Source organism: Odocoileus virginianus, chromosome 11 (genome assembly GCF_023699985.2).
Source record: "Odocoileus virginianus isolate 20LAN1187 ecotype Illinois chromosome 11, Ovbor_1.2, whole genome shotgun sequence".
NCBI lineage: Eukaryota > Metazoa > Chordata > Mammalia > Artiodactyla > Cervidae > Odocoileus > Odocoileus virginianus.
The window spans coordinates 58,887,482-58,910,156 of record NC_069684.1 but is presented as its reverse complement, the minus strand read 5'-3'; the positions used below and the strand labels follow the sequence as shown (position 1 = coordinate 58,910,156).

Here is a 22,675-nt window from a genome sequence, read left to right as displayed (position 1 = left end):
GGTATGCTGGGGACGCTTCGCCTCCCCGTCGCCACAGCCTTTGGAGCAATAGCAGCGATGATGGCTATATTCTCCAGTTCTCCCTCAGGGACCTACTTACCCCCTTACACAGCTGAAATTTTACTCTTAGAAAAACTACTGGTCTGTACAATGGGATACAACAGATATACAGATTAGCCTGATAAACAAAATTCCTTTGAAACATCTAAGTAAAACTATATTCTAAGTAAAACAATGGACTTACAAATGGACATCAGTGTCACTACTGTATGTAAACTCAAAACTGTCAGAAATCTTACACATGAATATGTATTTATGAATCTTACAATTTATATTATATACTCAGACATTGAAAATATGTGTATGGGCATTATGGCATAACCAGGTGTTTCTGTGACAGTAGGTTCATACGAGGTCAAAATAATCAGATCAGGGGAGACAAAATTATACCAAAGATAGAACATACCAGTTAAGCAATGACCAATGTCTGTTTTAGACTCTTACCTGTCCCTAGAAACTGGGCTCCCTCTTGGAGTGAAGTGGGGCATCCCTCCCAGTCGTTATGCACATTGGTTTGCTCTTCAGAACTCTGCCAAACCAGACGCTCCCAAGTAGCAGAGGGATTAAAATTCTTCATAAAATACACATCCTTGAGACAGCCCACAAAACCCTTTTGGACTATGTCTGCAGGGGTTGATAGATATCAAGAAATATGTACTGTGAGAAATTTTTTTTCAAGCAGTTAATTTGATGTGCAATTAAAGTAAAAGAGGCTATAGGTCTCACTGCCTTCTTCCTACAAACTTCTTAATAACTCACATAAACATCCATGCCAAAAGCTATGGTAAGTGCTAATAATTGGTATGCTATGCTCTGGTTCAAGAGTCATCTTATCTGGAGAAAGAGATGTTTGCACAAAAACCTTGGTTTTTTAGTATAGCAAGATCATTGCCTCTGGAATTAACAAGGAGATTTCATCTGCTTCTGGTCTTAAAAATAAAAGTGCGATAACACATTTTAAAAGCAAGATTTGAAGCAAGTCTATATATACAATCTATATTTTACAATTTAGTACCTTAAGTATTATGAACCCAGTCTGCTATACAAGTAAAGCAATGTTTGCGCTTAGTCACTCAGTCATGTCCAACTCTTTGCGACCACATTGACTATAGCCCACCAGGCTGCTCTGTCCCTGGGGATACTCCAGTCAAGAATACTGGAGTGGGTAGCCATTCCCTTCTCCAGGGAATCTTCCAAACCCAGGAATGGAACGTAGGTCTCTCGCATTGCAGGCAGATTCTTTACCATCTGAGCCACCAATTTTTAGGCATTAATATAATGTTACATTTAATTTTTGAACTCCCCAGACCAAGTAAGTGTGGAGCTTATGAAGACAGTAAATAGGGTGGTCATAAGGGGTTGGGAAAGAGAAAAATTGAGCAGATAATATAATCAGAGAGAAAAAGAAAAGGTAGAGAGGGCAAGAAGGCACCTGAAGCTGAGGCTGGCTGCATTTCATACAGCAATGTCCTTACAAGTCAGGGCAAAGCTGAATTCTCAGCTTTTGAGTTCACGACCTGACCCTAGGGAAGGTATTTACCAGTGATCAGTGCTTCACAAGGTCAATTTATATGCACAGTGTCAAAGGATTTCTTTATAATGGAGTGATGTCCTCTATAAGGAGAGTAGTTGGTACTGGGGTATGCTCTCCTCCTGTCTGCATATACCAGAGCCAAGAAGCATGTGTGTGTGTGTGTGTGTGTGTGTGTGTGTGTGTGTGTTAGTGGCTCAGTTGTGTCCAGCTCTTTGCAACCCCATGGAATGTAGTCTGCTAGGCTCCTGTAGTCCATGGAATTGTTCAAGCAAGAATGCTGGAGTGGGTTGACATTTCCTACTCTAGTGCATCTTCCCAAACCAGGGATCGAACCCATGTCTCTTGCATCTCCTGCTTGGCAGGTAGATTCTTTACCACTAGCATCACCTAAGAAGTATGCTTGATGGGAAAATAACTCTCTCCTTCAGAGTGTGTGTGTGTGTGTGCGCACGCATGCGCATGCACACGCATGCCTAAATGCTTTCAGGAGACCACCACCAGTCTAAGTGACCAAAAGAAAACTCTCTCCTCTCTACAGGTATTTCTGAGGAGGTAACTATAATAAGTCTTGAGGATTTAAATATATCCCTCTCCAAAATTCAAATTTTTTCATATTTTTGATCTCCAAATTATAAAACTTTGACTTAAATTAGTATAATGTATTTCAGCAAAAGTTTAATTACCTCCTTTGATATATCAAGAACTGTGTTCTAAGAATTTAAATACAAGTAATACATGATTCCTTTAGAAGAGATCTAAAGGAAATTTTTGATATATTGATGCAAGAAATACAGCACAAGGTAGAAAATAATACAATTATCCATACTTTATTTATTTATTTATTTATTTTTACAATTATCCATACTTTAAAATGATATCTTTTGATTCTATGCTAAATTGTGGTGGTGGTGGTGGTGGTGGTGTTTATTCACTAAGTCATGTCTGACTTTTTATGGACTGTAGCCTGTCAGGCTCCTCTGTCCATGGGGTTTCTCAGGCAAGAATACTGAATGGGTTGCCATTTCCTTCCCTAGAGGATCTTCCTGACCCACAGATGGAACCCACATCTCCTAAATTGCAGAAAATTCTTTACCACTGAATGACCAGGGAGCCCAAACTATGGAGACAACATATAAATTCTATACTTTCCCCAAACTCACCAGAATCCTTTCTGAGGATGGTGTAACCCTGTGGCAGCCCACCAACAAACACTCCTGTGTTCTCTCCAATAACAGTACCACCATTCGTGGTGGCCGAAGAGCCTGTGGATGGAAAAGCAGATGAGAACTTCAACTTCAGCAGGACAATCTATTCTACAAGTTTAACGAATGATTAAACCCTTCCCTCTGCTTCTGGATGCACCTCCCTCTTGGTTCTTTACTACTGGTTACTTTTCTTCACTGGTTCTTAATCATCAGCCCAACATCTTGATGTTAGAATAACCCAGGCCTCCTCTGTTCCCAGATCTGCTTACCACCTGCATAAACATCGTAAGTCCTCTACAAGGATGAAGAGAGAGCTAGGCACCTGTGAGAATTCTGAAAGGGCCTGGGTCCCTCTGTGTGCTGCATACCAATGCAAATCTCCTGTTAAAATACATACTACCTGGTCTTTCCAGAAGAGTTTTGCTAAGCCCTAATGTAGAGCTATGGTTTTTCCAATGGTCATGTATGGACGTGAGAGTTGGACTGTGAAGAAAGCTGAGTGCCAAAAAATTGATGCTTTTGAACTACAGTGTTCGAGAAGACTCTTGAGAGTCCCTTGGACTGCAAGGAGATCCAACCAGTCCATCCTGAAGGAGATCAGTTCTGGGTGTTCATTGGAGGGACTGATGCTGAAGCTGAAACTCCAATACTTTGGCCACCTCATGTGAAGAGTTGACTCATTGGAAAAGATGCTGATGCTGGGAGGAATTAGAGGCAGGAGGAGAAGGGGACGACAGAGGATGAGATGGCTGGATGGCATCACCAACTTGATAGACATGAATTTGAGTAAACTCTGGGAGTTGGTGATGGACAGGGAGGCCTGGTGTGCTGCAATTCGTGGGGTCACAAAGAGTTGGACACGACTAAGTGGCTGAACTGAACTGAATGTAGAGCATGACTGTGAGGTTTGGGACTTGAGCAACTGGAAGAATGTAACTGGCATAACTAGGGTGGGCAAGCTACTTGGAGAAGCAGATTCAGAGAGAAATGTTAGAAATTTAGAAAAGTTAGAAATTCCTAACTAACTCCATCATTCTTTGTGAGAATGGCATTTTTTTTTTTTCAGAGCCCAAACCACTCTAATTATCCCTACTTATATCTGGGACTGTGGCTTTAAGTACATCCTGAGCTGGTAACTCCCCATTTTTATCTCTAATCTGGAACTCCTCTCTAAACATACTGGGATCCAGGACTTGGCATGATATTTCCACTTGGATGCCTCATAGGTACCTAACACTTAACATGTTCAAACCAAACTCTGGACATTTCTCTCTGAATCTGCTTCTCCAACTAGCTTGCCCACCCTAGTTATGCCAGTTACATTCTTCCAGTTGCTCAAGTTCCAAACTCACAGTCATGCTGTACATTAGGGTTTAGCAAAACTCATCTGGAAAGAGCCAGGTTGTATGTGTTTTAGTCTGTAGACCATTCAGCCTCAAGCAGTCATAGACAATACATAACCAATGAGTGCAGTTATCTCTAACAAAATTTTATAAAAATGTTTCCAGCCTCCTCCCACTACTCACCAATGGCCTACATCGGGCTATAGGAACTACAGGGGCTCCTCCCAATCCTCCATCTTAATCAGCTTGGGGAAATGTTTCTTAAGATTGGGGTTGAATCTCTTCTAGTCCTGACACGTCATATACTCTGAGCTATAATTACCTCACGACTATAAAGAACCCTCTGCCTCTGAGTCCTAAAACAGTTCAAATAGTGAGGATCTCCAACAAATCTCAAGAGGTTCTTGTCTCTGGGACCTATTCCCTTTCCTTTTTTTTTTTTTTCAATTTTAAAGAATTTATTTTCCCATTTGTAGAGTAACATTATTGTAAAATCCACAGTTATTGCAACATCTGCATTGCTTAAAAGAACTCCTAAGATTTTTTTTTAAGTATATTTTTTAAAAACCAAAACAAAATAATGTACATATTCTCTCGGAACATTGTGTCACTAAAGTCCAGGTAATGTCAGTCTGTATAAATCAATGTGATGTTACATAATATACATGATCTGATTTTTACCCTAAAAACTTCTGACCATGTATATGATATCCAAGATAGATCCAATGCTTTCAATGTCAGACTGCAGAGATAGTTATGATCCTAAACAAAAGAAGGACAACTTTATATACACAACAGAAGTCTGACAGTTTAGCTGTTTGCAGCATCTGCTTGACGAGGCCATCCTTCTTCTTCAACTCCAGAGTCATACTCCTCTTCAGAGGATTCTTTGGTTGGAGCCCGGATGTATCCTGGTTCCTTCTTTCCTTCTACTACTTCTTTGTCAACCTCCACACATACACTATCAGAATTAGGGACTTCGAACATTGGTTCTAGTAACAGCTTTTCCATAATGGACCGGAGGCCTCGTGCACCTATTTTTCGTTCTAGTGCCAATCTGGCTATAGCTTTTAAAGCATCTTCAGTAACATTCAGTTCACACTTATCCATGCTGAATAAGGCTTGGTACTGAGGGATGACAGCATTACATGGCTCAGTTAGTATTTGTACAAGTGTTTTCTCATCTAGGCTATGCAGAGGAACTACCACGGGCAACCGTCCCACAAACTCAGGAATCATGCCAAACTCAATGAGATCTCTGGCTTCCACATGACGTAATAAGCGATCTTTTTCTTCAATGTCTTGGTGAGTATTTGATTCTCCACTTCGATTGGCAAGGTTGGCAGCAGCTGCAGCCCTTCTACCTTTTCCCAGATTAGATGGTGTTCCAAATCCAAGATACTTTTCATTTTTTCTCCTGCTGATGATTCTGTCCAAACCATTGAAAGCACCAGACGCAACAAACAGAATGTTTGTTGTATCGACTTGTACCGTTTCTCCACGTAGCTTACGGGAATTCTTTTCTGGAACATTGACTATTGTGCCTTCCAATAGTTTTAATAAGCCTTGCTGAACGCCTTCTCCACCTATATCCTGTAACTGATGAATGCCTGGCACACTGCCAATCTTATCTACTTCATCCAGAAAGACAATTCCTTGTTGTGCTTTTTCTACATTATAATTGGCATCCTGGAGCAGCTTGGCAATCACAGACTCAATATCTTCACCGACATATCCAGCCTGAGTCAAAGTGGTGCAGTCACAGATAGCAAAAGGGACATCAAGGCATTTAGCTAGAGTCTGTGCCAGAAGAGTTTTACCTGACCCAGTTGGTCCAAGCAGCAAAATATTACTCTTTTCAAGTTTGATGTCATCATGGGAAGAATCCAATACTTCACCTCCTCGTTTCTCCTGAGGTATTTGTTGATTTACCTGTTGCTGCACTGATGCTGCTAAAGCATTACCATGTGGACTGATTCCAGCAATTTGAAGCAACTTTGTAAATCTGTACTCATCCTCCCGTCTTCTTATTTCTAACTCTCTAGGTGTTAATGATGTCTGCTTCTCAACTTCTGCTTGCTGTCTCAGATTAGCTGGGATATTATTATATATTCTCTTGTAATGATTGTATACAGCTACTGAAAGCACCTTCTTGGCAAATGACTGGCCAACAACGTACTTGCCGAGGTAGTTATAAATCTTCTTGGGGGGAGGAGGTGGTTTCTGTTGGAATGCCAATTTTACAGCTTCTGCTGCTGATTCAGTTTCTTTAATTATGCTTTTCTTTGAGTCTGCTTCTGATAACACACAAAAAAAAATGATGACATTTTTCACACTTCACAAAGCGGGTGGATGACACGAAGGTCTCTACGTGTGTGCATAAGTCGCCACATTTAGGACAGCGAAGCTGGTTTCCACCTTTCCCAGAATTCCCAGAGCCTGATTTCTTACTGCTTCCCTCACTTGCTGATTTCTTATTTCCATCTCCAGAGCCACCTTTACTTATCCCATCTCTTGAGGCAAAGTATGCTGGTGTTTCTGTAAAAGCTCTAAAAGGAGCTCTTCGTAGAACCTGAGTTTCAAAGGTCCCAAGCCTTCCTAAAACCGGTATATGAATACGACTACAAGAAATACCTCTTTGAGCAGAGACGAGCGATGAGCTAAAGATTCGCGCAGCCGCCGTGCCGCAAGTGCAAGCTCCGCAGCCCGACATCTCCACGGGGCCTAGGCTGGGGCTTCGCCCCCAGCGGCCCTCTGGATCTCAGCGGTCGGATCTTACTCGCAAAGTTCGCTACCTTAGCTTCGGAATCGCTTGCCCGCTCTAGGCCCAAAGCAGCGTTGACCCGCTTGGCACCAGGACCTCCGCTCTCTTCGTGCCCCACTGCCGTCTACTCAATAGACACCTAACTCCCCCCACCCTTCCCTCCCCTTTCCCCCGCTCCCGCCTTCCGGCCCACCGAGACCCCCTATTCCCTTTCCTTTAGGCCCTTTTTCTCCTTAGTTCCTCTGTCCCTACCCATTTATTAGGGACGATTACTATTGCTAATCTTCCAAAAGGGAGAAATAATTCTTGAATTTCAGAGTAGTCATCAAAATAAACAGCCAGGTGAATTAAATAACCCTTTCACATCTTTTATTTGTTCTATCTTTGACAGTTTTAGAGATGGTTTTGGAAACACTGATCATTCATCCCTATTGAATCAGTCTCCACCATCCCTATGGGCAAAATCTCCAACTGACGTTGGCAAAATTTACAGCATGCCCCCTCCCATCTAGATTCGAGTAGATCCCTCAAAATCTCTTCCCAGAATTAATCAATACCCTAAATGTATAGAAGCCCTTCAAGGCATAAAGTCTATAGTAGAAGATTACAAGACTCAAGGCTTTATTATCTACATACTAGTTCCTGTAATGGTGCTATTTCATCTGTGAGAAAACCTAAGGGCAGAGTGGAGGTTTGTCCAGGACCTCAGCATTGTTACTCCCTGACACCCTGATGTTCCTAACCTTCAGATGTTCTAACATCTATTCCTACTGGAAGCAAATTCTTTATTGCAATTGATTTATTCAGTGAATTCTTCAGTATTCCACTTGATGAACTAGCCAGCATCTTTTTACCTCTACTTGGGAAGAAAAACAATTCACCTGGACAGTAATGCTTCAGGGTTTTACTGAGTCCTTCTTATTTCTTGTAAAACCTAAAGGTTGATCTAGATGATATAAAGTTCCCTATAGGTCTACTTTGTTGCATGTGTGAATGATTTGCCTCTTTGATCTTCTCAAGCCTGCTCACAGGAAGACAGCAACCATTTACTAAAGCTGTTTGCCTTGAAGGGACATAAGGTCTCCAAAGAAATATTGCAGTTTGCCCAAAACCAGGTTTGATATTTAGGGCAACTGATATCAGAACTAGGGCTACACTTAGATCTAGACACACTTAGCAGTGATTGACGAACCTATTTTACTAGCCAAGTACTTCAACAAGTCTGTGCTGTTTGGCAGTTTTACAACACTTTAACTGTGCTTACCACTGTCAATCCTGCAGTTCAGCTGATCACAGTAATGGCATTATTAACACTCAACTGGCAAAATTTGTAGAGGTCTACAAGCACCTTGGCCCAAAGCATTGCTATTGGTCTCTCTAAATCTCAGATCCACACCTTTTGGAACTCAAAAATTCTCACCCTTTGAAACAGTTGCAGAACTCCCAACACATTTGGTTCCTGCTTTTTTTTGGCCTCCAACTGAAAAAGGAGAGATATTCCAATAATGCAAAGGCCAAGTTTCTCCTATTAAAAATAACCATGTTTTGGTAGAGCAATCTTTTTATACTGTGCTCTCAAGGGATGAAGACCTTCCAACCTGAAGACTTTATCTACTGGAAAAGATACCTCCAGAAGAACTTTCTTCAACTTCACCAGAGAAGCCCTCATCAGGTATTGCTAACCAAGCCTTGTGCCACGAAAGTCCAAGGATAGATTCCTGGACTCAGGTGACACACCTAAAGAAAGCTCCAAATTCTGAAGGAAGCTCAAATAATCTGGTGATATTAAAGTAATTATTTCCATAGAACTGCCATATGACCCAGCAATCCCACTTCTGGGCATACACACCGAGGAAACCAGATCTGAAAGAGACACGTGCACCCCAATATTCATCGCAGCACTGTTTGTAATAGCCAAGACATGGAAGCAACCTAGATGCCCATCAGCAGATGAATGGATGAGGAAGCTGTGGTACGTATACACCATGGAATATTACTCAGCCATTAAAAAGAATTCATTTGAATCAGTTCTAATGAGATGGATGAAACTGGAGCCCATTATACAGAGCAAAGTAAGCCAGAAAGATAAAGACCATTACAGTATACTAACATATATATATGGAATTTAGAAAGATGGTAGCGATAACCCTATATGCAAAACAGAAAAAGAGACCCAGATGTATAGAACAGACTTGTGAACTCTGTGGGAGAAGGCGAGGATGGGATGTTTCAAGAGAACAACATCAAAACATGTATATTATCTAGGGTGAAACAGATCACCAGTCCAGGTTGGATGCATGAGACAAGTGCTCGGGCCTGGTGCACTGGGAAGACCCAGAGGGATCGGGTGGAGAGGGAGGTGGGAGGGGGGACTGGGATGGGGAATACATGTAAATCCATGGCTAATTCATTTCAATGTATGACAAAAACCACTGCAATGTTGTAAAGTAATTAGCCTCCAACTAATAAAAATAAATGGAAAAATAAAAAAATAAAAAATAAAAATAAAGTAATTATTTCCTATAATCGAAGCAGATGACATCTGATGAGGCAACTTCCTGAAGATGGTTGGACCAGGTCTGTTGGAAACTTATTGCTAAACATTGGTGATGACATACTGCTTCACATTGTCTCCAGTGTCCATGATCTTGATAATAAAGAACAAAGACTGTAGATACAAACTGTCTGAGAGTTCGCCCTCCTACCTCCCCTTGCTACTCAAATACGAGCTCAGTAGTTTTCTAATCTGTGCTATTCCCCTCTGATGTGAGACACCATACCCAGGAAAGGTAGTTCCTGAAGTCCAGGGGGAAAAAGCCATTGAAACTAGAAAAGCTGACTCTTGATCAGTGGTACTCTGAAAGAGAAATCTTGATCAAGGGAGGGGAAATATAAAAAAATAAAAAAATGAAACCTCAATTAAATCAATCGGGAAGGCCAGAAAGAGGATCTCTCACGTGACGAGTCTAACAGGAAGAAGACTCCTCTTTCTTGGCAATGCTCGGCCAATGAAAAGACCATGTTTGTTTACTACAGCCCTTCAAACTTCCTTTTCCACTCTGTAAACGAGTTTATCTTCCATTGCTGTATGGAGGCTACATATGGCACCAAGATTGCAACCTAGATGCCCATCGACAGATGAATGGATAAAGAAGTTGTGGTACATACACACAATGGAATATTACTCAGCCAAAAAAGGAACACGGTTGAGTCAGTTCTGATGAGGTGGATGAACCTGGAACCTATTTTACAGAGTGAAGTGAGGCAGAAAGAGAAAGACAAATATCATATTTTAACACATATATACGGAATATAGAAAGATGGTAGTGAAGAATTTATTTACAGGGCAGCAGTGGAAAAACAGACATAGAGAATGGATGTATGGACATGGGGAGAAGGGAGCAGAGGGTGAGATGTATGGAAAGAGTAACATGGAAACTTACATTACCATCTGTAAAAGAGATAGCCAACGGGAATTTGCTGTATGGCTCAGGAAACTCAAACAGAGGCTCTGTATCAATCTAGAGGGGTGGGGTGGGGAGGTGGGAGGGAGGTTCAAAAGGGAGGGGATATATGTATACCTATGGCTGATTCATGTTGAGGTTTGATAGAAAACAACAAAATTCTGTAAAGCAATTATCCTTCAATAAAAAAATAAATTAAAAAACATGTAAAAAAAAGATTGCAGACTCTGAACTGAAATTCTTTGCTGATTCTGAATAAACCCATCTTTGCTGGAGAAATATCTGTTTGTCTTAGGTCCGTACTTCCATCCTTGTTCCCCTTAAAATTTATCCCCCAAAGAGTACCCGGAGTGTTAATTTTAAAGAAGTCATATCATGTCATCCTCCTTTCAAAATTCTCCAATGGCTTCCCTCTTTGCAAGTAAAAGTAAAGCAAAACTAAGTAAGAGCCTTTGCAAATTGTAAAGACTTGAAAATGACACAAAATTTATACTGATGACTTTGCTCTTATTTTTGCTTTAATGAACCCTGCAAAAAAGAGAAAATAGTTGCCAAGACTTCATCATTTTATGAACATCCCAAAAACAAAATCAATAGCAATTTAGATAAAGAAGGGATAAACAGGTGAAAAAAGAGATGAAGAAATAATAACACAGAGGAGTATGGCAACATCAGCATATCAATACAGGCATTTTATATTTGTCAAGGAAGATCTTACCTGTGAACTGCCCATCAAGAGTGATTTGGCCAAAACCTTGATGTCTAATAGCAATTACCTCATGCCATTTGCCATCACTATATTGTTTGCCATCATCATTAGTTGTGGTAACTCCCACTGAAGACCCCTTAAGGGAATGAATGAGTGAAAAAAAACAGTGAGTAAATATACATTTTCAGTCAATTCATTCACTCAGTCATGTCTGACTCTTTGCAACCCCATGGACTGCAGCACACCAGGCTTCCCTGTCCATCACCAATTCCCTGAGCTTGCTCAACCTCATGTCAATTGAGTTGGTGATGCCATCCAACCATCTCATCCTCTGTCACCCCCTTCTCCTCCTGCCTTCAATCTTTCCCAGCATCAGGGTCTTTTCTAATGAGTAAGTTCTTTGCATCAGGTGGCCAAAGTACTGGAATTTAACCTTCAGCATCAGTCTTTCTGATGAATATTCAGGACTGATTTCCTTTAAGATGGACTGGTTTGATCTCCTTGCAGCCCAAGGGACTCTCCAGAGTCTTCTCCAACATCACAGTTCAAAAGCATCAATTCAAAAAAATAAAAATTAAAATTAAAAAAAAAGAAAAAAACATCAATTCTTCAGCACTCAGCTTTCTTAATGATCCAACTCTTACAACTGTACATGACTACTGGAAAAACCATAGCTCTGACTAGATGGACCTTTGTTGGCAAAGTAACATCTCTGCTTTTTAACATGCTGTCTAGGTTGGTCACAGCTTTTCTTCCAAGGAGGAAGCGTCTTTATATACATGTTACTCATACATATATTGTATATTTGTTAGAAACCAATTTACAAATTTCAACACAATCCTGAGGCAAGCATGTACACATTTCAAACAGAACTCAAAGTTGATACATCATTCTGGCCTTTCTCTGATGTACTTCTGCATCACCATGAGGCTCAAATCTGAAAAGAACTTCTCTTCAGAATGAAAATCTCTTATAAGTACAATTGGATTTTGAGTAACTATACTCAAACATAAGTAATTACACTCAAACAAAAGGTAATGAATTTTCTATTCAAATATTTTAAATTTGGGGCCAGAAATATAAAAAAGACAAGACTTTGAAACTAATAAAGTACCATTCAAATGGTTCTGCTCTAAAGATAGTAAAATGTGTGGCAAGTTAGTTTCTTTTACCTTCACTACACTATGAATACCAAGAAGGAAATTGATTCACATTAAAAATTAGTTCCTAAAGATTATCATATTGAGTGAAGAAAGTCAGATGAAGAAAGAAAAATATCATACAATATCCCTTATGTGTAGAATCTAAGAAGAAATGATACCAATGAGCTTATTTACAAAACAGACTCACAGACTTAGAGAATGAACTTATTGTTGCCGGGGGGGAAGGATGAGGGAAAGGGATACTTAGGGAGCTTGGGACAAGTATGCACACACTGCTGTATTTAAAAACGATAACCAACAAGGACCTACTGTATAGCATGTGGAACTCTGCTCAGTTAGGTGGCAGTGTGGGGTGAGGGAAGTTTGGAGGAGGATAGACAGATGTGTATGTATGGCTAAGTCCCTTTCCTATCTACCCAAAACTATCACAACATTGTAAATTGGCTATACTCCAATATAAAATAAAAAGTTTAAATTAAAAAATTAGTTATTAATACCTTTAACATAAGTATTATGGTTAAACTTAGTACTCAGTGATTTGTAGTCTAAAATGGAGCATTTGTACTTTTGATTAAGGTAATAGTATCAAAGTTAAAAATGAGTTCCTAAGTGGATAAAATCAGGAAATGGCAGGTAGGTATTAAGAATAGAGATTAGCTCAGAGGAAGTGAGAGTAAGAAAATAAAGAGAAGAAGAGATCCCTTTCATCTTAACAGTTGGAGCCATGTATATCATGGTTAGCACAATGGTACATTTTTTAATGTTAGTGAACATATAAGACTAAGTAAAAGATATTTCAACTTTGTTTCCATCATCATTTACAACTACTGTGATTAAAGAAAATGAAACAGAAAATTACTCTAAATCTTCTAAAGGAAAACAAGTTTTGCTTGCTTTCTTAATAAAATAGATCTCCTTAGCAAAAATTGTGTGAGCGTCCTCAGTCATGTCCAACTCTTTGCAACCCCATGGGACTGTAGTCTGCCAGGCTTCTCTGTCCATAGAATTTCCCAAGCAAGAATGCCAGAGTGGGTTACCATTTCCTTCTCCAGGGGATCTTCCCAAACCAGGGAACGAACCTGTGTCTCTTGTGCCTCCTGCATTGGCAGGCAGGATTTTTACCAGCGGAACCACCAGATAAGGCCCTTAGAAATAATTAACTTCAATCAATACAAAATTTTGAAAACAAAACAAAACCAAAAAAAAGATTGGATAAAATATTACAAAATATATGTTTAAATTACTTGGAATGTTTCATCAAATTCTAATTATTTTGCTATACTGGTTTTCAAAAATGATAAAACTGACAATTACCTGATGTAATATGGTGATGGTTTAATATCACAAAAAGTGCAGTATTAATCACACCATTGTCAATAAAACATTTGTTTATATTTCTCTAAAATAGCTTCAGCAACATACCCTGTCCATTCTATGCATTTAATTGGCTCCTGTCAGGCCTCATACAGAGCATGACAACATGTATGACATACAGAATTTCATATTACCAAAAAAGAGGTTTTAATTTCCCATGAGTAGGGGAGGGTTTGCTTCTCTCATGGACAATATCCTAACGTTTATAGGCAACTCAATCAGCTAGATATATGACCATTTTGATAAGTTCTCAAATCTTTATAAGTTGACTTTCCATATAACTCTTTCTCTCTACATATTCTTTTATTTTCTTCAACCCAATTTCAACATTTTAATATTTTACAAACACACATTTCATTATTGTAGTTTAATAATTAAAACCAGAACTGGTGTCGTGCCCAATTAATGTGCCCTGGTAGCATGCCCATTAGTTTTTCCATTAGTGAATTCAACAATACTAATGGGATTACTAGCATGGGATGCTAATTGGGCGTGACATAAGAAACTGGCTTACTTCTTAGCATACCCTTGCTAATGATGAAATTAATGAGCATTTTATTAAATGCTGTCTCATCAAAGTGTACTTAGGTAGCGTTAAAATTGTTACAAACGATGCTGCATTCTAAAGATCAGGTGTCTGAGTAAGTGGTTCTTCATATTATGTTTGGCAACAATGTGAAGCATTAGTAGTTCTCTCCATCAGAAATCACACTTATTGGTGACACATTCAAGTACATAACAGATAGCCTTACTATGCCAAATTTTCTTCATACTTAGGGGAACTCAGTATACTATTTTCTTGATGATAGTTTAAAATATTTCCCCCACCAATATTAAGAGACTAATTCTGTGGTCAAGTCTGGTGTCATATGATGCAGTTTGTTCTTTCTATTTGGAAAATATTAGACACATTAAATAGATGCTATTCTGAATTTTTTGAAAGCTTTCACTTTCACCACTTCTCTAAGTTAAGTCAGTTTATTATGTGAATGAACATAAAACATTTAAATGAGAACCATGAGTCACTACTAGTCAATAAAATATCATCTGATCAAGTATTTCCAAATTGAAATTAATCTAATAAAAATGGGAAGACTATAGCCAAATTTGTGAGACAATAAAAAAAATATAGCAGTTAAAAATGGAGTATTTTTTCTTTAGTGACTCTTAACAATAATTCTAAGTATTCAGTGTATAATACGCCAATATACATCCAGTTTTAAATATTATAAGAAATCTTTTCCCTTGCTCACAAATATGTCTTAATAGAGTGAACTGGATTCAATTCATTGAATGAATTCTACAACTTTATGTAGAATTACATTGCTGTGTAAAAATTCATGACTTAAGTTTATTAAGATACTTTTACAAGAACAAACTACACAATGACTGCTGGAGTAGGAAATGGCAGCCCACTCCAGTATTCTTGCCTGTAAAAGAGCATGGACAGAGGAGCCTGGCGGGCTAAAGTTCATGGGGTCGCAGAGAGTCAGACACGACTGAGCAATTGAGCATGCACACAGAATGACTACAGGTATTTTGAAACTATGTGTTAGAGAGTAACTTTAAATTCTTACAAATCGCTGTTTCCACAACTCAATATTTAATTATTTTGAATGGATTCAGGAACAGTAATCTGAAAACAGCCATTGATATAAGTCAAAGTATCTAACTAATTGACAAATTAAAACAAATAAGAACTAAGTTACATTATCATTAAAGAGGCAGAAATTTTATCCTAGAAAATGAGCAATTTTCTTCAATTATGAATACTATCTTACCAATATTTATCAAGCCAGGAAGTCAGCCAATCTGTCAACAGACATTTATGTATTACCTACTATATCCCAAGGCTCAGCATGTTAAGAATCCGCCTGCAATGCAGGAGACACAGGAGACAAGGGTTCAATCCCTGGGTTGGGAATATCCACTGGAGAAGGAAATGGCAACCCACTCCAGTACTCTTGCTAGGAGAATTCCAAGGACTGAGGAAGCTGACAAGCTACAGTCCATGGGGTCGTAAAGAGTCAGACATGACAGAGTGATTAAGCATGCATGTCCCTAGGACTGTACTGAGCCTCAAGGATGTATTTGTCCTGCCCTCCCTGGACTGTACACTCATATAAGAAAGGTGCATTGAGTAAATAACTACTTGTCTGATGAGTACAGTAAAATGTTCATTAGATAACCTTGTATCCTTTAAGACACAAGGAAAAGAAAACTAGCTTAAAGTGGTACCTAAATTATTTAAAATATAAATATTTTGAATGTCAGTGACAGACATATAAAACAAACTTCAGCTTCTTCAAATTTGCGGTGGCTCTTACTTTGTTCAAGAAACCATATTCATAACATACAGAACAGACTTTCAGTTGCCAAGGGGGAAGAGAGTGGAGAAGGCAAGGATTGGGAGTTTGGGATTATCCAATGCAAACTGTTACAGGATAAGTAACCAACAAGGTCCTACAGTATAGCACAGGGAATGATATTCAATATCCTGTGATAAACCATAATGGAAAAGAATATTTTATATATCTATATCTATATAGATATGTATATATATATATATGGCTTCCCTGACAGATCAGTTGGTAAAGAATCCACCTGCAATGCAGGAGACTCTGGTTTGATTCCTTTTTCAGGATGATCTCCTGGAGAAGGGATAGGCTACCCACTCCAGTATTCTTGGATTCCCTTGTGGCTCAGCTGGCAAAGAAACTGCCTGCAATGTGAGAGACCCGGGTTCGATCCCTGGATTGGGAAGATCTGCTAGAGAAAGGAATGGCTACCCACTCCAGTATTCTGGCCTGGAGAATTCCATGGACTGTCATAAAGAGTCAGACACAACTGAGTGACTTTTGCTTCACTTCACTTCACACCTATAACTGAGTCACTTTGCTATACACAGAAACACAACATTGTAAATCAACTACGTGCTGTACTGCGCTTAGTTACTCAGTCATATCTGATTCTTTGTGACCCCATGGACTGTATACTTCAATTTTTAAAAGTTCAGTTCAATTCAGTCACTCAGTCATGTCCAACTCTTTGCGACCCAATGGACTGCAGCACGCCAGGCCTCCCTGTCCATCACCAACTCCCAGAGTTTACCCAAACTCATGTCCATTAAGTCAGTGATGACATCTGACCATCTCATCCTCTGCCATCCCCTTCTCCTCCTGCCTTCAATATTTCCCAGCATCAGGGTCTTTTCAAATGAGTCAGCTCTTCACATTAGGCAGCCAAAGTATTGGAGTTTCAGCTTCAACATCAGTCCTTCCAATGAACACCCAGGACTGATCTCCTTTAGGATGGACTGGTTGGACTTCTTGCAGTCCAGTGGACTCTCAAGAGTCTTCTCCAACACCACAGTTCAAAAGCATCAATTCTTTGGCACTAAGCTTTCTTTATAGTCCAAATCTCACATCTTTTCCATACATAACTACTAGAAAAACCGTAGCCTTGACTAGATGGACTTTTGTTGGCAAAGTAATGTCTCTGATTTTAAAATGCTATCTAGGTTGGTCATAACTTTTCTTCCAAGGAGTAAATGTCTTTTTATCTCATAGCTGCAGTCACCATCTTCAGTGATTTTGGAGCCCAAAAAAATAAATTCTGCCACTGTTTCCCCATCTATTTGCTATGAAGTGATGGAACCGGATGCCATGATCTTAGTTTTCTGAATGTTGAGCTTTAAGCCAACTTTTTCACTCTCCTCTTTCACTTTCATCAAGAGGCTCTTTAATTCTTCTTCACTTTCTGCCATAAGGGTGGTGTCATCTGCATCTCTGAGGTTATTGATATTTCTCTTAGCAATCTTTTTTTTTTTTTTGATAGGGATTTGGATTTTTTTAATTGTAATCCAATTTTTAAAAAGTCTTATTTGAGAGCAGCTTTGATATTGAGAATTATTGGGATGATAGTATGGTGTTTCCATATATGTCACATCCAGCTTCCCTGTTATTAACATCTTACATTTATATAGTACATTTGTCACAACTTTAAAGAATCAATACGGATACTTTATTATTAACTAAAGTTCATATTTTATTGACTTATCCAGTTCTCCTCTAATGATCTTTTTTGGTTTCATTATACTATTCAGGATACTATATTACGTTGAGTCTCCATAGGCTCCTCTTGGTTGTGACAGTTTATCGGACCTGTGTTAGATTTATATTTCTTTTTTTTTTTCATTTATTTTTATTAGTTGGAGGCTAATTAGTCTCTCAGCAATCTTGATTCCAGTTTGTGCTTCATCCAGCCCAGCATTTCTCATGATGTACTCTGCATATAAGTTAAATAAGCAGGGTGACAATATACAGCCTTGATGTACTCCTTTTCCTTTTTGGAACCAGTATGTTGTTCCATGTCCAGTTCTAACTGTTGCTTCCTGACCTGCATACAGATTTCTCAAGGGGCAGGTCAGATGGTCTGGCATTCCCTTCTTTTTCAGAATTTACCACAGTTTATTGTGATCCACACAAAGGCTTTGGCACAGTCAACAAAGCAGAAATAGATGTTTTTCTGGAACTCTCTTGCTTTTTTGATGATCCAGCATATGTTGGCCATTTGATCTCTGGTTCCTCTGCCTTTTCTAAATCCAGCTTGAACATCTGGAAGTTCGTGATTCACATATCATTGAAGCCTGACTTGGAGAATTTTAAGCATTACTTTACTAGTGTGTGAGATGGGTGCAATTGTGCGGTAGTTTGAGCATTATTTGGCATTGCCTTTCTTAGGGATTGGAATGAAAACTGACCCTTTCCAGTCCTGTGGCCACTGCTGAGTTTTCCAAGTTTTCTGGCATACTGACTGCAGCACTTTCACAGCATCTTCTTTTAGGATTTGAAATAGCTCAACCAAAATTCCATCACCTCCACTAGCTTTGTTCATAGTGATGCTTCTTAAGGCCCACTTGACTTCATATTCCGGGATGCCTGGCTCTAGGTGAGTGATCACTGCATCATGATTATCTGGGTCATGAAGATATTTTTTTGTACAGTTCTTCTGTGTATTCTTGCCACCTCTTCTTAATATCTTCTGCTTCTGTTAGGTCCATCCATTTCTGTCATTTATTGAGCCCATCTTTTCATAATATGTTCCCTTGGTGTCTCTAATTTTGTTGAAGAGATCTGTAGTCTTTCACTAGTCATTTCAAAAAAAAGGAGGGAAAAAAACTCTATTCACTTTCCTAACACAAAAGAGAAAAAAATGTAAGACTATATCAAATAGCCTCCATCCCCCAGTTTCAACAATTATTTGTCTGATAATAATACATGGGGATTTCATTAAAAAGTTAGCAAATATGTCCAGGTAACCTGGATAAATTCCTTGGTGGTGAGAAAGGACCAAGCCTGGCTAGCTTGAGCTCATGGACTCATGTATAAAGAGCATCATGACCCATGAGCATGTAGTGTGATTCATCTGATTACATTTTTTCAAATACATCCTAAGGCAGGCCTATTCAGTCAATACCTTGTTTTCTTTTGTATATATTAATTATTGCTTTCTTGAAAATGCAGGTGACCTTTGCCTTGTAGATGGATAGTATTATTCCATGTAAACATGCACTTTGAAAGGCATCATTAAACCCTCTCCATCCCCCTGGTTCTCCAACTGTTTGGCTTTAACAGGTTGATTAATATTTGGCGGGCAAGTAGCAGATTTGTATACAGGTCAGGATTTGGGTGTGCAGGGCAGGGACAGAGCAGTGGGGGATGTCAGTTTTAGTGAGGAGCACTCTCAGGCACTGTCTAAGGGAGGAGGGTAAGGGGTGGGAACAGTGGGCAGTGCCTTGTGAACACTTCCTTGAACTCTGCTATGGTTTATACCAGTCTATCTTATTATGGAGAGGAGATGAAAAAAGATGAGATGGAGAGCGTTTTCTAGAACCTCAGGATCTGAACAGCAATCATGTGGCTAAGTGGAGTTAAGCATTGTTTAACGTCTTCACCTTCTATTTCTACAGAATCGGAAGCTGTCACACGCTTTAGAGAGAAAAGCAACTCTGTTAAAGAGATGGCAGTCATGCTTCAGTTCTGATGGAAGCATTTTTTTAATGAATTCTTCAAAGATTTTGCTCGGTATGTTTAGAGGGTATGGGGGTGGGGTACGGCAAGCAAGGCACGTTTATTAGATACTCAAAACCTGCGAATACACCTGGAGCCACTGCACTATTACAGCTGTAGCTCCAGGGCTTGAGTGGTCCCCTAGAGTTATACCCCAAACACCAGGATGGATGTTGGTGAGGGCATGACAAATTCTAAGTGTGAGGCAGTGTGAAGCCACCCTGGCACATTACCATGTCCAAGTTCGGCAAGACTCTGTACATCCAGCTTGGAAGACGGGGGTCCCAGGAGAGGATGGCAGGACTGGCATTTTTTTTCTCCCTCATTCCCACGTTTCCAATGCATAATTGCCTACCACAGTGCTTGGGGTACAACACCTTTTTTAAAAATAGATTTTTATTTCCTATGCAAATTGGCTGTGTATCTACTTATGTGACGGAGGGTTTTTCATTTGTTTGTTTTGCTTTGTTTACAGTTTTCGGCCTCACCCTGTGGCATTCGTTCCCTGAAACTACAGCCCCTGTATTGGAAGGTAGAGTCTTTACCACTGGACCTCTGAGGAAGTCCCAGGATAATACATTTTTAACAGTGTTTCATTGAATGAAATGAACTAAATTCAGTGCCAGTTCTATCATTAGATCACTGTGTAACTCTAGTTGAGACATGTCATCTAAAGCAGGGAAGGAAACAATACCTCATGCGGCAACTCCAAGAATGAAGAGAAAATCAATGTGAACCCACATTGTGTACTTCTAAAGCTCTATGAATAAATGTCTATACGATTAAAGTATTCTCTTTCTGGCTTTGTCTCCAATATACCCAGATAGTAATTTAGGTAGATTTAGGTAGAAATTAGGTGGATTTAGGTAGAAAAAGCAGGACCAGATTTTCTTTTTCTTTCTCATTGATTATTCTTCTATTTTAATGGATTGTTTCCTTTCTTTTAATGATATTTACAATCTAGCAGTCCTTTTTTTTCTATCTTGTTAATCATTCTTGGAGTGTTTTCAGTCTATTAGTAATTAATTTCTTTTTTTACATTTAAAATCAAATATTTTTGTCCATTTATTTTATGGAATCAAGAAACTAATATGACCTATACCGTAACTCCCCCCTCTATTAAACTGACACCTTAGAAGCTTTTAAGTCATTCATCTTTTGACCTCTCCTTCAACTCTTAGTAATTTTAGCACCAAACAAGTATCAGATTTCTTTTTCCTTTGCTGCCTGTCTCTTCTATGTCAAAGATTCTTTGACTGTAAAACATATTTCTATTCAGTCTGTCATTAAATACTTTGGCTGAACTTAATATCCCTGGGTTTACCACTCACCACTGCTTCTCCACTATATTTCAGATTATTTTTTTCCTTCTGATGAGAAGCCTTGCCGAAACATTTCCTTCCAATATAGTGCATGGATGGCATTTTAATTGAGTCTCTGGACATCAACAAGCATTCTTCTTTCATGTTGAAAAGCTTGGTCACAGATCTGCTGTATTACTTTGGGAAAATTAATTTAACTCTGACTTAGATTTTCACCTGTAAAATGGGAATAAGAGTAATAAGTATCTACCTTATAGAATTGGTGTGATGTTTAAATGAGATCATATGTCTGTGCATTTATGTGTAGAGAGAACACTTAGAATAATGGATGACACACAGAGGTCCTATAGAAGCACAAGCTTTGCTTAATCTTGCCAGGCATTTGATGAGTCCTTTCAATAAATTCAGGGCTTCCCTGGTGGCTCAGAGGTTAAAGAAAGCGTCTGCCTGCAGTGCAGGAGACCTGGGTTCGATTCCTGAGTTGGGAAGATCCCCTGGGAAAGGAAATGGCAGCCCACACCAGTATTCTTGCCTGGAGAATCCCATGGAAGGAGGAGCCTGGTAGGCTACAGTCCATGGGGTTGCAAAGAGTCGGACACGACTGAGAGACTTCACTTGACTTCACTTCACTTCAATAAATTCATAATCAAACATTCTTCTTAAATCAGATTTTCTCTCCTATTTTATATTTCATTAATTTATCTTATCCATCTTTTACTTGTGCATGTGTTTTTTGCTTTCCTTTTGAATTTCTTCTTCATATTAGTATCCTCCTTAATCTTTGTTCTCGTATTTTTGTTATGTATTTTGACCTAGTAATGAATCTCAGCAGTCCCTCTTCTAAGCAATCAACTTAAAGGATTCAAATGAAAAACAATATTTTCAGTTCTGTAATTCAGTCAACTTCAGTGCGCTGCCTTTGTCTTCCAAATGCCATCTGCCTTGCCTTCAGAAGCAGCTGTTTCTTACCCCTTTCTCCCGGGATGCAGGATCTGCTTAGATGTTTGCTATTTCTTATTTGCTTACTCATTGCCCACCTATGAACATCCCTTAAGAAGCTTCAATTCTAGGGGATGCCCAGAAGCCCTTATCAGGCCAGGTGGTTAACAGGCTACTGTTCAAAAACAGGAATAATCTTTTTTTTCCCTGGTCTTGCCAGTTGCCAGCTCATGGCTTTACCAGCTTCCTAACCCAGGAAGGGCTCAGTCTGCTTCTTAAAGACTTCTGTAGGGTCTGGGGTGGTGCTCAGACACACTCGGCCAGCAGGCCCTGCCTTTCCTCTTCAACATGAATGGGTCTCCAGGGTGTAGGAAGCTCTTCAAATCCCTTAGATACAAGGGGAAAAGTTGTGCCTCCTTTACAACATAACAGAAAATGCTTCTTTGACAAGCATACATAGGCAGTTTTAAGCTGAAAACCTGAGTTTTCCATAATCCTTTTCCTCAATTACTCATGGGCCCAATACAGTACCTAATGGCAAATGCTTACTAACCTTCCTTTAACTAAAGTGAAGACTATGCAATAGTTTCCCATTTGCCTTGGTTCAAAACTGGGGAAGGAGTATGTCAAGACTGTGTATTGTCACTGTGCTTATTTAACTTACATGCAGAGTACATCATGTGAAATCCTGGGCTGGATGATGCACAAGTTGGAATCAGGCTTGCAG

The 22,675-nt window shown here is 39.3% G+C and overlaps 2 protein-coding genes across 3 annotated transcripts in view; both read right to left on the bottom strand.

The window, feature by feature from the left end:
- USH2A (usherin) overlaps positions 1-22,675 on the bottom strand; it is a 903,825-nt gene that overhangs the window by 532,352 nt on the left and 348,798 nt on the right. For both annotated transcript variants that reach the window (XM_070474523.1, XM_070474522.1), the window contains exons 22-24: positions 11,089-11,215; positions 2,755-2,856; positions 505-684 (exon numbers count right to left, since the gene is read on the bottom strand). In XM_070474523.1, the coding sequence (XP_070330624.1) occupies positions 505-684; positions 2,755-2,856; positions 11,089-11,215 (409 nt within the window). The remainder of the gene's footprint in view (positions 1-504; positions 685-2,754; positions 2,857-11,088; positions 11,216-22,675) is intronic.
- On the bottom strand, positions 4,563-7,050 carry LOC139037530 (ATP-dependent Clp protease ATP-binding subunit clpX-like, mitochondrial). The gene is given in 2 exon segments (XM_070474521.1): positions 4,563-6,449; positions 6,451-7,050. Coding segments are annotated over 2 exon segments (1,902 nt in total). The 5' UTR covers positions 6,856-7,050; the 3' UTR covers positions 4,563-4,952.